Source organism: Bactrocera tryoni, chromosome 4 (assembly GCF_016617805.1).
Source record: "Bactrocera tryoni isolate S06 chromosome 4, CSIRO_BtryS06_freeze2, whole genome shotgun sequence".
Classification (NCBI taxonomy): domain Eukaryota; kingdom Metazoa; phylum Arthropoda; class Insecta; order Diptera; family Tephritidae; genus Bactrocera; species Bactrocera tryoni.
In genome coordinates, this window is record NC_052502.1 from 43,854,437 (window position 1) to 43,869,579 (window position 15,143).

General features: G+C 38.2%; 1 protein-coding gene across 1 annotated transcript in view; it reads right to left on the minus strand.

Moving 5' to 3' along the window:
* The window catches only part of LOC120774567 (disintegrin and metalloproteinase domain-containing protein unc-71), a 526,730-nt gene that overhangs the window by 96,945 nt on the left and 414,642 nt on the right, over nucleotides 1-15,143 (minus strand). The window contains exon 11 of the mRNA XM_040104301.1: nucleotides 1,377-1,667. Coding sequence (XP_039960235.1) covers nucleotides 1,377-1,667 — 291 coding nt within the window. The remainder of the gene's footprint in view (nucleotides 1-1,376; nucleotides 1,668-15,143) is intronic.

The following is a 15,143-nucleotide window of genomic DNA, read 5'->3' on the forward strand; positions in this document are numbered from 1 at the left end:
GTGTGCTTGTAGTTGTTTTGCGCGTACGTAAGTACCGTTTGTCTATTTCCGTTTTCGACACTTCAAAATAATTCCCTCTTTTGTGCGCTGAGTGCGATCTCCCAGTGCATCTAATTTGCTTTGCGCACAAGCACAAACGGTTATTGCTACGGTCAAAGGCAACTCTTTTGCTGGCGTAAGTACGCATCCCTAACTATCAGTGGCGTTGTCTAATTTCGACTGCAACTGCAAGCTTCGCAAAGCGGAAATGGTATTATTGAAAAGTAGAAAGCGCCGTAAAAGGCAAGCAATAACGGCGAAAAAACTAAAAAAAAGCATGTCAGAGAAGCTAGTGTAGAAGTAAGGAGCAGAAAATAATCATGAAAATACGCATTTAAAAATAATGAGTTTGAAGCGCATATAAGGCAAGTGCAGCGTTTGGTTTCCATCTCTCTCGTTTCATGGCACATACAATATACATGTATCCTAATATATTGTCGTAAGTCAATTAAATATTTAATAGTATGTCTACATTAATATTGTCGCTTCGCGCTTCTTCAAAGCAACGAAACTCTGCTCAAACTCGATTTTTGGGATAGCCTCAGCTCTTTCAGCGATTTTCAGCTATCTTGTGAAACGACGACGCTTTAAGGCTTTCTTTATTTTTAAAAGTACATAAGAGTCGCGCGAAGCTATTTCTGGTAAATAAAGACAGTTACGTTTTAAATTTCAAAATTCAAGTTATTTTCTGAACACACCTCGCATAATAGCTTAAATGATTTTTAAGAGAGAGATATATGATTCTCTCGTAAAAAAATTTTACCAGGGAATAGTTTCTCTCTAGATGCTTAAAAGGAGCTCTTTGAACGTGAGTCTCGCATTTTGCTATTTTCGTGGTCAAAGGTAGAAGTGAGTTGATGCATAATTTTTCTTGACGAGTCGTGAGTTTGTACTTCGACTGCAGTAAAATACCCATTAAAAACCCGTTTAATCTTAAAATATCAACAAGCCTATGCAAAAGTGGATTTTAGTTGATCGGTCGGGAGAAATAGGAAAATTGGAAAAGTCCAACAGTTATCAAAGTTTCGAGTACACACTTCTGCCATTAGCTAATTAAGCTAAATACATATATAATATTAATATCAAATCTTCTGCTTCCAGTGGACAATAAATAACATTAACTAAGGCTGTTGAAATATATGTATACCTGCTTTTAACAGGATGGAAGCTTGGAAACGATAATAGCTACATACATGCTTTATGTCCAGTTATTTCCTAGTTTTTGTCCCTTAAATTATATTACTTCGAATTTATCGGTTTTCTAGAAAAGCACCACCAAAATATGTATCTTAAATTTTGTTGTACATATATAAATATGTTAATCTCGGTAAACTTACCAAATCTGCAATATTCGCCACCTGTATAGCGTCGTGTATGACCTCGGCACGTGTACTGCCATTACGTTTCTCGTACATCGCTTGGTCCACAACAATGGCCGTTTCGATGTATTTAGTTGCTTCGCGTACATCGCGCTTATAACGGCCCGCACCGTTCGGATGTATTTCGTCGATGACACCAGCCGACAGCAGTTTTGGGCGACGTGACAAACGCCACGTCTCCAAATTACCCGAATTGGCGCATCCTTTATTGGCTTTAGTGCGTGCCTCAAATATCACATGCGGATGCTTCTGCTGGAACGAATTGGAAAGAAGGTATGAGAGGACAGCCAGGACAAGCTTAATGTGAGTATGTGCAAAGTGTAATTAGTATGTCAAAATATTTGTTAAAGTGTAAGCAAACACTAAAATTTTCTTTACAATAGTTTTAGTTTTTATAAAAAGATCATTTCTATAGAACAAAATTATTACGAAATTTCATGTATTTTACTGAGGCAGGCAATTTCTTGATTCTGTTCCAACACACAAAACCTTGAAAAATTTGTAGTATTTTACTCCTACATATATCCTACCTCCAATGTCATATGCCTTATATCTTAAACGTAGATCGCTTGAGTATTCTGTATAAGGAAATTTTTGATAAAAAGCACACATAAAACTTCTCTGAACTTTGAATACGTGACCCGAGCATATTTTAATTAATAAATTTAAAATTAGTAAAACATTTTCAATAAGCTCCAAGATTTTAAGTAGGATAAGATGACTCTTCAGAAATGACACACAGAATGAAATACACTCAGATTCTAGAGATAAAGGTGCCACACTCAACAGCTGTTTAGCATAATTAACTAAATGAGGAAAGGGGTTTAGGTTATTGAATGTCTCGCTTACATACATATATTCACTGACTGTTCCAAAATGAACTGAGATGTAAGAGAAGCAATGCCAGGCAATTAAATCATACCAAATTATAAAGTCTTCAAAGCTAATTCTGCGAAGACTCATCGAAACCATGGCACTTAACGCTATTTCGCACATAGTGTCTGTAGACATCGTCGGAAGGTGTATGTCTGCGAAAGTTGCTATCAGATTCAAAGAATCTGGGTTCCTAAAAGAAACGTGTTTGAACACTCGGATATTCTGACACACTTCGACTTCATACCGAAGCACTTGTTTAATGGAGTCGCCTAACCGAATTCTGACGGCATCTGCTCTGCCGGCGAGAAAGATGTGGATGGGAAGAAGTTGTTGGAGAAGAGAAGCAGTGAGCCTCTTTACGGATGGATCAAAGCTTGGGGGATGGTTGGTAGAGTGGCTTACTGTCAGGAGCTCTCTATCAACTCCAGCTTCAGACTGCCTGGCTATTGCATTGGTTACCAAGATTTACTGCTCCGGAGTGCAGCCTCTTTCAGAGTAGTGACCATCCACTCAGATAGCTGGGCGGTAATGCTAGCCTTGAACTTGTAAATAGTGCGTTCATTTTTGGTCAAGAAGTGCCTAACCTCGCTATCAATAGCATCGAGTATCTTTATGATAAGACTGTTATGGGCGCTAGCCCACTGCGGAATTGCAAAAAATTGTGAAGCTGATGAGCTGGCAAGAAGAGGCATCGTAGAACCGCCATCGCTAGGCAACCAACGGTGTATGCGCTGTTGCAAAAGACTTTTAGCCAAAGATCGATAGCAAGAGATCTAGTGATCTCTTTGCCCTTAGTAAGGCTAGCTTTTCTCTAGTTGTGGGGCTTTTCACTGGGCATTGCCTTATTGGCGTCCATCATGTAAGGCTAGAAACTTTACACGACGTCATCTGCAGAAGCTGAATGGAAGAAGATGAGGAGGAAACAACTCAACACTTCTTTTTTGACTGTCCCGCGTTTTGGAGGTCAAGATATAAATACGTGCGACATCCCATCGAACTGGAGGGAATAGAAATTAAACGCCTGTGCATATTTGTGTTGGTTACTAAGCGTTTTGCTAATTTATAAGTTCGAACACAGGAGCTCTTCTTTTCTATGGTTTCACAAAGGACTACATATAGCAGTCCACGTGGGCTTAAGATAACTCATCTTGCATCTATAAATGTTTCAAAATCTCAGATAGCGTAAATGCGTGAATATGTTTGAGCCAGTGCATTTTCACCTGAAATATCACTGATCTTGTCAGATATGTTATTAAAATTCGTCAATTCAATTTGCGAAAGTATAAAATGTTCAATTACACCGGATTCAGCTCCTCCTTATTCATTCAATAAAAATTTTTTTTCGAAAATAACTCAGGAAAGAACATTTATTGGCAATAAACATATTTTGTAATTGTAACAACTGGATGCAGGATCGTCCAAACAGCTTTGCGCAGCTCTTCCGTTGTTAACTTAGAGATATAAGCTTGAGCGGATTTCTCAGCTTACTGACACCTCTCTAAGATTTCCATTGGGCCGCCTCAAAATTACTGATTACTATAATGTTAAATTTTTTAACGATTAAGGATACAAACATATTTCTAGTCTTGAATTTGCTTCCATCAATATATTTTCCAGCAGTGCTAAAGCTTAGTTTTTACATCGACTAAAGATGCCACGATGCCAGATTACTGAGAGGTTGCTATAAGTACAATACGCCTAAGGCGTCCTCAAGAGAGATCGCAATCTAAAATTCCATAGCTGAGCTGTATATTTTTCGATGGTATTTTCATTATGGTTTGTTCCGCCGGGTCACAGTGAGTCTCATATATACATAGCGTATACATGTATGCATTTATGCATTGGTAGCAACAAATGAGATTTGCTAGCACCGGATAACGCCTAAAATAGAATTTTCATTTTTAGAAAATTGTCTGCCAACTCGCCGCTGTGTGATGTCAAATCAAGAAATTTTTTAGAATAGAATTCCGAGGGGAAAACACGGCTTGTGCATATATGTGTGCGTGTATAAAGGATTTTTCCACTGAAATTCAAATTTGTATCGTTTCGCGCAAAAATGTCATCAAAATTTTGACACGACTTTTCGAAATTTATTCAAGGCACATTCGCGCCGATACAAGCGATTGCAACGCGTGTGGCGCCCCAATCACATATTTAGAGGAGGCGTGCAAGTATAACGCGGCTAACGCTTATGGCCATGTGGTTATATGTGCATATGTATGCGTGTGTGTGGGTTAACTGATGTCGGGGATCAAATGCCGGCTCAATGACGCTGGCGGCCACGCGCTAAGTGTGAACTCTTGGTGTCAAATTTGGCAGCGAACAATGTGTGGGTGCACAACCACGCAAACACATGCTCGCACATACATGCCATATGTACGATAAAAACCGCTGCTTGCATATATGTGCACACATGTATTTGCGTTGAAAGCGATTTCGCAGGATTTGCGCTTGGCGAATGAGCCACTGACATGCGTGGCACCGCGCGCGCCGCAGCCGTGATTCTCTGCGGAGCGGAATTCTACTCAACTTTGGTTGTGTTGCTTGTAAATTAATCGCTGTTCGACAGCGTTCCGGTCACCGCCCCCACCTTCCGCTATTGTTGGTGCTTCCCTGTACTTTTTGTTTGATTTCGGTTTTGGCTTGACTCCCCGAACCGATTCATCAAAGCGTTTTTCGCTGCCACTGAAATCAAATTCAATTTCGTCTTCTGCCATACATATATTTGTACATGTATGTATGTATGTATGTACTCCGTCACAGCGCCCGCCCTCCGCCAGCTGACTTTATAATGAGCAACAGTTCGTCGTGAGGCGGCAACAGCTGCCACGTCTCCGCCCACCGCAATTGCTGCTGCGCCAGCAAATACTTTGGCAATGACAATGTGTACCAAAACATGCACACACATATACACATATGCCCACGCACACACACACACATAATATCCATTTACGCCTACTGGCACTTGCTTGTGTCGCGCAACTTTAACATTTTAATTAAATTTTAATTACTTTTGATGGCGCAAATGCCATTCGATGTTTACTTGGATACTCGCTGGATTGCCTGGCAGCCAGTACAATTCCACGCTTGTCATTGCTTAACGAGATGTGTGTGTGTATGTGTGCTTTTAATACGCACATCATGGTTGGAGTGACTGCAAGTAAAGACTGACGAAAATCGAATTTTCAGTGATTTATATACATATATACTATCTATATATACATATGTATACATGTATATAAGTACATATATACATATAGCAAGATGTTCTTGTATTTACATATAAAAATTATGTCCGAAATATAACATATTAAACAATTTTAAATTCCATCTGTTTCTTCCACTTTTCAGTATACAAATTAAGCACTAATGATGTATCGAGATGAAATTTTATAAATTAACTGAATCGAAAGAGGAGGTCTAGCGAGTGATATCTTCACAACTTCTACGTTGTAAATTGTTGTCCAGCAGTTGAATATAAATATATTTTCATGATGTTACAAATTGAAGGGGTGAAGTTTGCTAAATTCTTCAATTGTCTCCTTAACAATATACAACTTTTGATCCTGGTGGAGGACATGGCTTGCAACATAGAATGGATGGGGGGATGGTGCGTATAACTTTATTTTAAAAAGCTTGAATTACTTTTGAATTTGAATTCGCAGCACTGCCCAAGATTTGAATATAATATGTCCAGATTGGGCTGAGGCGGGATCTTGGCCAAAGAAGTCAGTATAATGTATAATCAGGGCTAATCACTGGAAAGTCTGCTATATAAAGAGTACAAAGCACACCTTGGGCACGCCAACACCAACAATACCCTAGCAACAAATAATAAGGTGACTTTTAGAGAAAACACCGAGACATATTTATTCAAAAGATTGTGCAATCAAATCTAATTGGAGACCCAGTTACTTCAAATAGTTAGCTCATTAGGCACCGCACCCATATTAATAAGATATTCTATGAATTTACATACTTCATCAACTACTCTGTAAATTTTTATACTTTGCAACCAGTTGTAACAGAGTATTATAGTTTTGTTCACCTAACGGTTGTACGTATCACCTAGAACTAATCGAGTTAGATATAGGATTATATATATATAAATGATTAGGGTGAAGTGAAAAGTTGAAATCCGGTTGACTAACTGTCTGCCTGTCCGTCCGTCCGCGCAAGCTGCAACTTGAGTATTGAGCTATCTTGATGAAACTTAGTATGGAGACTCCTTAGTACAACAAAAATTTCGAGTTCGTAGATGGGCGTAAGTGGACCACAAATTTTATAAGAAATCCTACCGACAGTGTGAAAACGGATGAAATCGGAGGATAAGCCCGTTCACTCCCCATATAACGGTACTATTAAAAAGTACTACAAGCGCGATAAATCAATAACTAGACATTCAATTTTACCAATGAGATGATATGAAAAAATTTTATGAGAGCCGGTGTGAAAGTTGGACGATGGGATTGGCAACGCCCACTTTTTGGTGAAATCCCGTATCTCGGGACCCAACCTACCGATTTCGACAAAATTTAGTACGTGGGATTATTATATTACATTGTGGAAATAGGCGAAATTGTACAACAACTACGCCTACTTCCCATATTGCAAAATTTTAAATTTCACTTGGTTCGTTCAGTTTCCAGTACAAAAATCACGAAGAAATAAATATAACAGGATTAAACTTTGCATGAATTATGCCTTTAATGTATGCCACCTTGTGACCAAAAATTATTCAAATCTAACAAAAACTGTTCACGACACTGAGTACCGAATATTTAAAGCCCGGTACCTATAGTTGACTTTTGATCGAATGTGTCATTTATTGTGTGATGTATAGAACTGAAATTAAGTGATAATCGTTCTCTTGTAATGGTTTGTCTGTATGTCCGAAATGGGTTGAATTGGACCAATACTTCCCTTAGTCCCCATCTATCTTATACAAAGATAATCGAATTTCCGGGTGACTTTGTACCGTATATATCGGCCAATATGTGAATTTTCTCAATGAAAATGAGCTAGCGTATTTTACTCACAACTGTGTATCTTTGTGCCTAAATTAGATAAATTTGAGTAAAAACTTGACCTAGCCCCTTAATAACTAATATCAAGATTTTCGAACATCCGGCTGACTCCACTCTATATGATTGGTTTTACACCTTAAAGTATTTCCCTGGCTTTGATTCTTGCAAATTGCAAGAGTAAAAGTCAAAGTTCGGCTGTGCACGAACTTAGTCCTTCCTTACTTGTTTAAACTTAGATTAGACAATTATCAATTGCGGCCTGAAGGGTTGAAGGGGGATTGTCTCAATTATTGATTTAATGGACTGTATTAATTCAGTTAGATTCTAGGTTTTGTTACTTGACAGAAAAAAATAAAGTTCACTGCAGTCAGGTTAGCTGACCTTGTTAGTGGTGGAATTTTCAGTTCTTGGTAAAAAAAAAACAAAAACATTCAATATCTTTAAATAACGTTCAATGAAGTATGACCAGACGATACACCTTGATGAAACTGCGCACCACGCAGTGATTAATTCTGGGAAAGGTTCCGTCTCACGTAATATTTCTGGATTTGATTCACTCTATATACGGCAATTTCGTTTGTTTACATTTCCGTTTTGATCAAAATGAGACTCATCAGACATAAACAGGCAATTTATCAAATTATTATCTTCTTGAGCCATTTCAAAAATTTTTCGGTTATTGTCTTCTTCGGTCACTTCTAAATTTTTTTGACAAAACTACAGGCGAATAGGCAGATCTAGTGGGTTTAACCGGCTTGATATTTGAAATTGTACGGTAACAAGTCTTTTGTAATGACCGTCTGTTAACTCTAAGTTGCGAGTCAAAAATCTTGCATTTCCCTGAATTGACGATCCAACAGTCGTTTCTTGAATTACACATTCGGATCTCGATGTTGTAATATACGAATGTCATAGTGGTCCAGCTACTCGAAAGAGTGCCGCAAAAACTCCGTCTGACCTCGCTATCGACGAAAATGACGGGCTTCAAAGCATGGTACTGCTGAACTATTCAAATCCTCTGCCTTTCAGGGCAAAGCAATTTGTCTGTAAGAAGTCCGCTTTAGAGAGCTGATTACTTATTTGAAATTCTCCATTTTCTAGTCACGAACTTTGCAGCTCTATCTATAAAGTAAGCAATTTGCCACTCTGTATACCCAAAAGTTTATAACAAACACCAAAGTAGACGTGGAAGCCCCAAAATGCACTTTCGTACATAAACATTTCTTAGAGAACATAAATGAAGGATGAAGTTGCCATACGTCAACATATCACCGTGTTCATTAAGCGTTCCATAGTGTTCCATAGTGTAATCGAGTAGACGTAATTGCACGAGCAACATCGACATATGGCTGCGTAAATATATATGTTTGTGCAAGTGTGCGTCATATCGTTCAAATCTAAATATTTTCCTCTTATATAATATATTAGCTTTTGCTGGCGCATGTAAACTTCAAAGATAAATCGCAGTCAAGAAAAACATGCAACCCGGAGCTGCTGCGAGTACGCACTCGTCTGCATGTCGAACATGTGGCAGGTGAAGTGACGTTGTAAAAGCGCGTTGCGGCGACAAAACCAGTGCTCCGAGCACAAGAGCTTAAAGTTTTATTATCTTTTGCGTGTTGACATGCTGATGAGTTGACAAGGTGAGTTGAATAAAACCACTCATATCATCCGGAGGAAACACTCGCCAAAAGTGTAAGCTTTCTTAAGCTGCTGCCCGCGGCGGCAGCGACAGTGGCAGTAGCACTAGAAGCTGCAAAGCCAGTGTGGATACATTCCCGCTAATATGAAGACGCAGCGCAATCCTCGTCAGGCGACCCACACCACACGGGCCACCAGCAACCGCACGCACCGCAGCTAAGCCACAGCGCCGCAGTCGCCGCCATCTGCTTTGCAGCATTTTGATTTAATAAACAGTGACGCTGCTTTTGTCAGCTAAGGTTGACGCCAAATTGTGTCAAATATGAGTGGTTGGTGGGGAGTGTCGTGGGGCGAGTTCGCTCATCATGCGTTAGAACGTGGTTGTTTGTAGTCGCCATTAAATGCGTGTAAAGGCTGTTAAATGCTGTTCGTTGCCGCTAAAGTGCATGTTGCTAACACTAGTGTGTTGCTGCCGTTGTTGTCGCATACATGCGAATATTGTTTTTGTTGTTTTAGCTGTTGCGTATGCACTGTTACTTGCAGTGGTGTTAGTTGTTGTGCGTGACACATGCCAACGGCAGCAGCCACCAACAGCCACACCCTCAGCGACAAAGTTGCACCGCCAACAGCAACACCAACAACAGGCGTACAACAATAACTGCGCAACTTTTACACGTTTCTCAACGCTGCTTTTGGTTCATCCTGGTCCTGGTGATCCTTTTGGCATATCGTTCACTTTGCTCGCGCGCTTTACAAATTCTGCGGTTGACTTTTGCTTGGTTTGCTATGCGGAATGCGGTGTGGTTTTGGTATGTACTTTTGAACATACACACATACACACATACATATCGGGATAATCGTATGTAGATCTGACAATGGCTGCTTAGTTGACTACAAATGGCATTTGCGTTGTAAGTGCTCCGTAAATTTCCTAATTGAATTTTGGTAATGTTGATGTTAATTTTAATGCATTTGCTAACTTTCATTTTCTAACTATTGCACCGCAAAAATAAGTGGTAAAAAAATGTTTTCATAATAACACGAACTCAAGTACCTTTCATCTTTTGGCACAATTGTATGGCATAATCTGAAAATTTAGTGTTCTCATTTTTGGAGTAAAATGAAATGGGAAATATATCTGAGGCAAAGCTAAAAAATATTGAAATAAATTTTTGCTAACATATAAGCGCAGTTAATACTTCCATTAATAACATAGAAAACAAGTGAAAGGCAGAGAATATATCGTCAATTTTCAAGTGATTTAAGGGTAACAGCAATAAACGTGATTCTTAAGAAGGTATGGGGTCAAAAAACTTTAAGGAGTGGAGGGCAAATTTAAGCAAAATCTTTTGATCGCGGAATTTGGAAGAATTTCGACGGACAAAGCCAAGCTCAGAAAACGTTTCAGAAGCGTTATATACATATTACCCCAGGATATTATTTGTTTTAGGACTAATCATTCCAACGTAAAAAGGAAGGATTAGCCGAAACGCCTTTTGAGATTTTATATAATATTTTTATAAAAAGTATCGACTTAATTTTAGACTCCATACAGCAGATCAAGCAGCAGAGGAAGAATTCGATACTGATGCAGAGAATTTGCCGTTGTCGGATAATTTTTTTGAACATTGCACATTTCTGACTTCAATTCTTTGAGCTTTACGAATAAGAAATTTCAATCATCATATAGTTGTTGGATTAATGTGAGCGTCTTCGAGTTTTCATTTCTCAGTGATGTAACTTCAGCAATGAGCGAATTTAGCAACAAATTTGCGTTATTATAATAATGCTGCTGCAACAAAGGTTCCGTTGATTCCTATTGTGACTTATCAGCACTTTGTTGGTGCACATTTACAGTGGAAGTCCTGAGAGGCTGAGCATTGCGAGCTGTTGGCGACGTACGGCGAACGTATTGAATTCCTTCGAAACTATAGCACAATCTTTTCAATGCATTTTTAGATTTAAGCAAAAAATTTACATCAGCTTGTGATAAATTGAAACTGGCGGGCAGCTAAACTTAGGCTGAGCCCGATCCACTCTTAACCCACAAGCACACGGCTTTAAAACAAAATAGAATTCTAATTACGGAGTAAGAATTAGGCACGTCTACTCACTGTTTCATGAAAGAAGTCTGCTTGTGCAAGATAGAAACCTAAAAGTTTGGTTATTTAAAATTTCACATAAACATATTTTAAGGTTATGTTAAGAAGATGTTAATACAAAACTTTAGATATTTTTATTACCAACAACTTTGCAACCGTTCGAGAACGAGATGAAATTGTTTTTACTACCTTCATATAGAAATGAAATTATATAGAGTGAAGCTGGAAGGAATTTTTAAATTCCTCAAAAGGGTAATATATAACGTCAGAGGGAAGGCAGAGTTTTTGAAAATTTTGCAAAAATGTTTTGTATAGCTTACTTTATCGCAAACACAAGCATTTGCGTGGCACAAAGCATTCAGTGAAAGTTGTGAAGTGGTCGGAAACTGATGACATGTGTGTTGTCCATCCACCTTTTTTAATGAAAGTAGCATCGAAGAACTTAAAAACAAGAAAAAATAATATGTCTCAACAATATCTTTATATTTCGGCAAATGAAAAATTGGTCCAATATCACAGGCCAAATGAGCAGCTTCTTGGAAAGAAAAATATGTTTGCTAAAATTCAGTTCGATATTTCAAAATTAATGATTTAGTTCTCGTATATACAGACTGCGGATCGGAAAAAACTAAGTCAACTCAGCTCATCATGCTGATCGTTTGTATATATATTTTGTAGGATCTCCAACGTTTCCTTATTGTTATAAACTTCGTGGCTAATTTAATATACAGTGTTCAGAAGATAACGAAAATAATGCTTGAAAGTGTCCGGTCAAAGAAAAGCATGTCAACAAAAATTTTGTATTGCTTGGGTCCACGCGAGCAGTTAAATGTAACAGTCCAAGTCAAAGTTAATCTTAGGTTTAGGCAGTGCTGCTTTGGTGCTGCGGGATCGTTTTTAAAACATCGTAAATTTTTACACAAAATTATTGTAGATATTTACTCCAAGTGCCACTTACGATTTCACTCCAAGTAGTAACTGTTCTTATTCTTTAATTTTCTTTCAGAATCTTGTTTGGGTTCACATATTTCAGTTTGTTAGAATTATAGAAATTTACCTATCAAAATATTGTTTAATTTGATTAAATTTGAAAAAAGTTCGTTATATTTTTTCAAGTTATGCTATGTATGCTACTATGTGCTATGGTATGCTTGTGCAGAATAATATTTCCAATAATCAACTTTTTATGAAATATGGACAAATGAAAAAAGGAGATTGCTATTAATCTAGAGTAATTACTTAATACCCAATGGGTATCAATTATAGCTGTTCTGGAGGTAAAACAGGCATTCCACCAAGTGTGACAATCTAAAACTAAAACTTTCAGCATCTTTCTTCGTAACGTTTTCAAGTGGACATTCTACATAAGACGCGGATATGAATTTTTTCATAAGGAAATGTGTTTGCGCCAGCCTTTCTATACAGCACACCTCGGTGTTACAGCAAGGACGGTCTTTTCGTCGCCACCTATACATTTTTAGCAACAACAAAAGGTCCTGTTGCCATTGCTACAAAATTAAAATGTTAACAGAGCCGAGTCTAGTCACATCACTATTTTCTGAAGAAAGTCAATCAAACTTTAACGATTTAGCCAGAATCATAGTCTGGATCACCACTGCAACAGTGTTCCAAAAAAATGATGCTTGACAACAGCCTGCACCTCCATAAACAGTTCAGCATCACCGCGCTGTACCAATTGTCGTTCGTTCAGCGTGTCAGATGCCAAACTTTCCAAAGGCTTGTACTAGGCTACATATTTTGAAAATTTTAAGCGATTAACAGATTTATATTTGAGCGATTTTTCACTCAGTCAGTGCAAGAGAAATTACTCCCAAATCAAGTGTTGCCTGGATTTGAACCTGATGCAATTTTACCCCGTTGAAATATCTTGACTGTCAATGCATGCTTCGATAAACTTGAGAATTCTATAAGCTTAGGAGATAATACTATAATTAAAATGGAAGCAATGCGGTATTAAATTCTCAGAGAAATAAATACTTCTGAGAGCATATATCCAAGAGAATTGCCTACGAACATGACATCGGATTCAAAATAATCAAATTAATGCACTAAAACTAACTTCGTTGAAACTCTCAAAAAGAAAAAATGAAGGAAAACTCTGTCGTCATTTCCTTTTACTTCTGCTAACTGCTTAAATACTACTCTCCTCAGTGACATTCGAACTTTTTTAAACTTGAATAAAAGTAACGGAATACTTATTTGCACAAGAGAAACTAAAACAAGAGCAAATTATAGCCTCACCAATACTTTGCGAGTCCCGGATAAATTTGCAAGCCGTCTCTGTGCATATACATACATATGTATATGTATGCATAAATAAATATATATACATACATATATGAGTGCATACATACTAAATCACCGGCAATTCTCATAAGTACACTTTAGTGACCTCAAGGCGGCAACATTGCATACATAAGGTGAACGCACACATACCCATACATACGCCGCCATGCACATATCTATAAATTATCACATTTTATTATATACGAAATGAAAAGGAAAGGTGCACCAGCAGTTGCATGGGTGCGGCCTAACAATTGGACAGACAATTTTGCAACTTCGCGGTTGCCATAACGGCTGGCAGAGCGACGGTACGACAAATAAAATCGCAACTCTAGGTAGATACTAAAGCAGGGCATTAACTGCACTAGCCACAATTGAACAATCAAAGCGCTAGGTGGTGGTGGTGTGGGCAGAGTTGTTACTTACCCACCCAAGATATAAATCTCCAGTGGGTCGCTTGATATAACGGAAAGGACTAAGGGGCAATGTTCGCTGTATGCCTATTCGTCACTACCGTGCGGCTATTATGCCATACTTAGTTGGGTTAAAGCCAACATGCGCTCTCGTACCACGATCACTGGACCAGTGGCAACATTGCTTACGCAAGCCGCCGTTAGTCTGCCATTGCTACAAAGGCATACCTTGCAGCCGCAACAACAAACAATCCAACCAACCTCCTCAACTCTTCGCATATATTGATAATGTTGTCCGGCGCATCAATGTGTGCGCCAGTGCGTATGAATAACATTCAATGTGATTACATTGGGGCAAAGGCAGTGATTACGACCCGTCAACCTGTACCAGGCTACATAGGTGTGGGTGTGTGTGTATGTGTGGCACTCCGTTTTGGGAGCGGATTAGCAGCGGCATTAAGCATTACTACAACGTGCCTTGTGACTTTTGAATATTCTCAGCTGGAGACCGGCTCTGCTGTGGCTGTGGCGCAATTGTGGCTAGACTTTAAGGTCGCCTGCTGTTAGGCGGTGCTAAGCTTTGCTGACTGTCTATTTGGTATTGGCGCATATTTTAATTGAATCTTAATGCTTAGAGGCACATCTTAGTAGTCAGCAAATTATTTTCTTTAAATCACTGTTTTTCTATTAAAGAAATTTCATTCAGGATTTCAGAGATTTTAGTATTAATATTAGTACAGATATGTATGAATGACATTAAAGTATTATTCCGACAAAATTTCAGAAAGGTTTAAACTCAGTTATATGCTGCAAAATACTACTACGCCACGTATGTATGTATATTAGTTAGCGTGCCCGCAGAGTGGGCATTTAAAACCGAGCCGAGCGTATTCCATTTACGCAAAACGCGCATTTACGCTGGGTTCGGCATTGAGCGTCCACTCTGTTATATAATGTTATGTTAAGTTATGTCATATTATATTAGTTATTCTAAGATATGGTAAGATTTCTCCTTGACAATTTTTGCTATCTTAAGTTACATAAGTTAAGTTAAGTTAAATAAAGTTAAGTTAAGTTAAGTTAAGTTAAGTTAAGTTAAGTTACGTTAAGTTAAGCTAAGTTAAGTTACGTTAACCTTTGCCTATCTTTTAAAAATTGCAAATAAAAAATATCAATATCAGTGAGCATCGACTTAACCACAATTTGAAATATAGTGTACATTTTTAGGGTTCCCAAATGTTTTTTGGGTATCTTTGTTTGAACCGTAGAAAGAAGCAAAGGAACCCTCATTTTACATTTCCGTTGACAAAAAAAAAGAATAACATCCCTTTATCTGCATTCATCAGTGTTATATATACA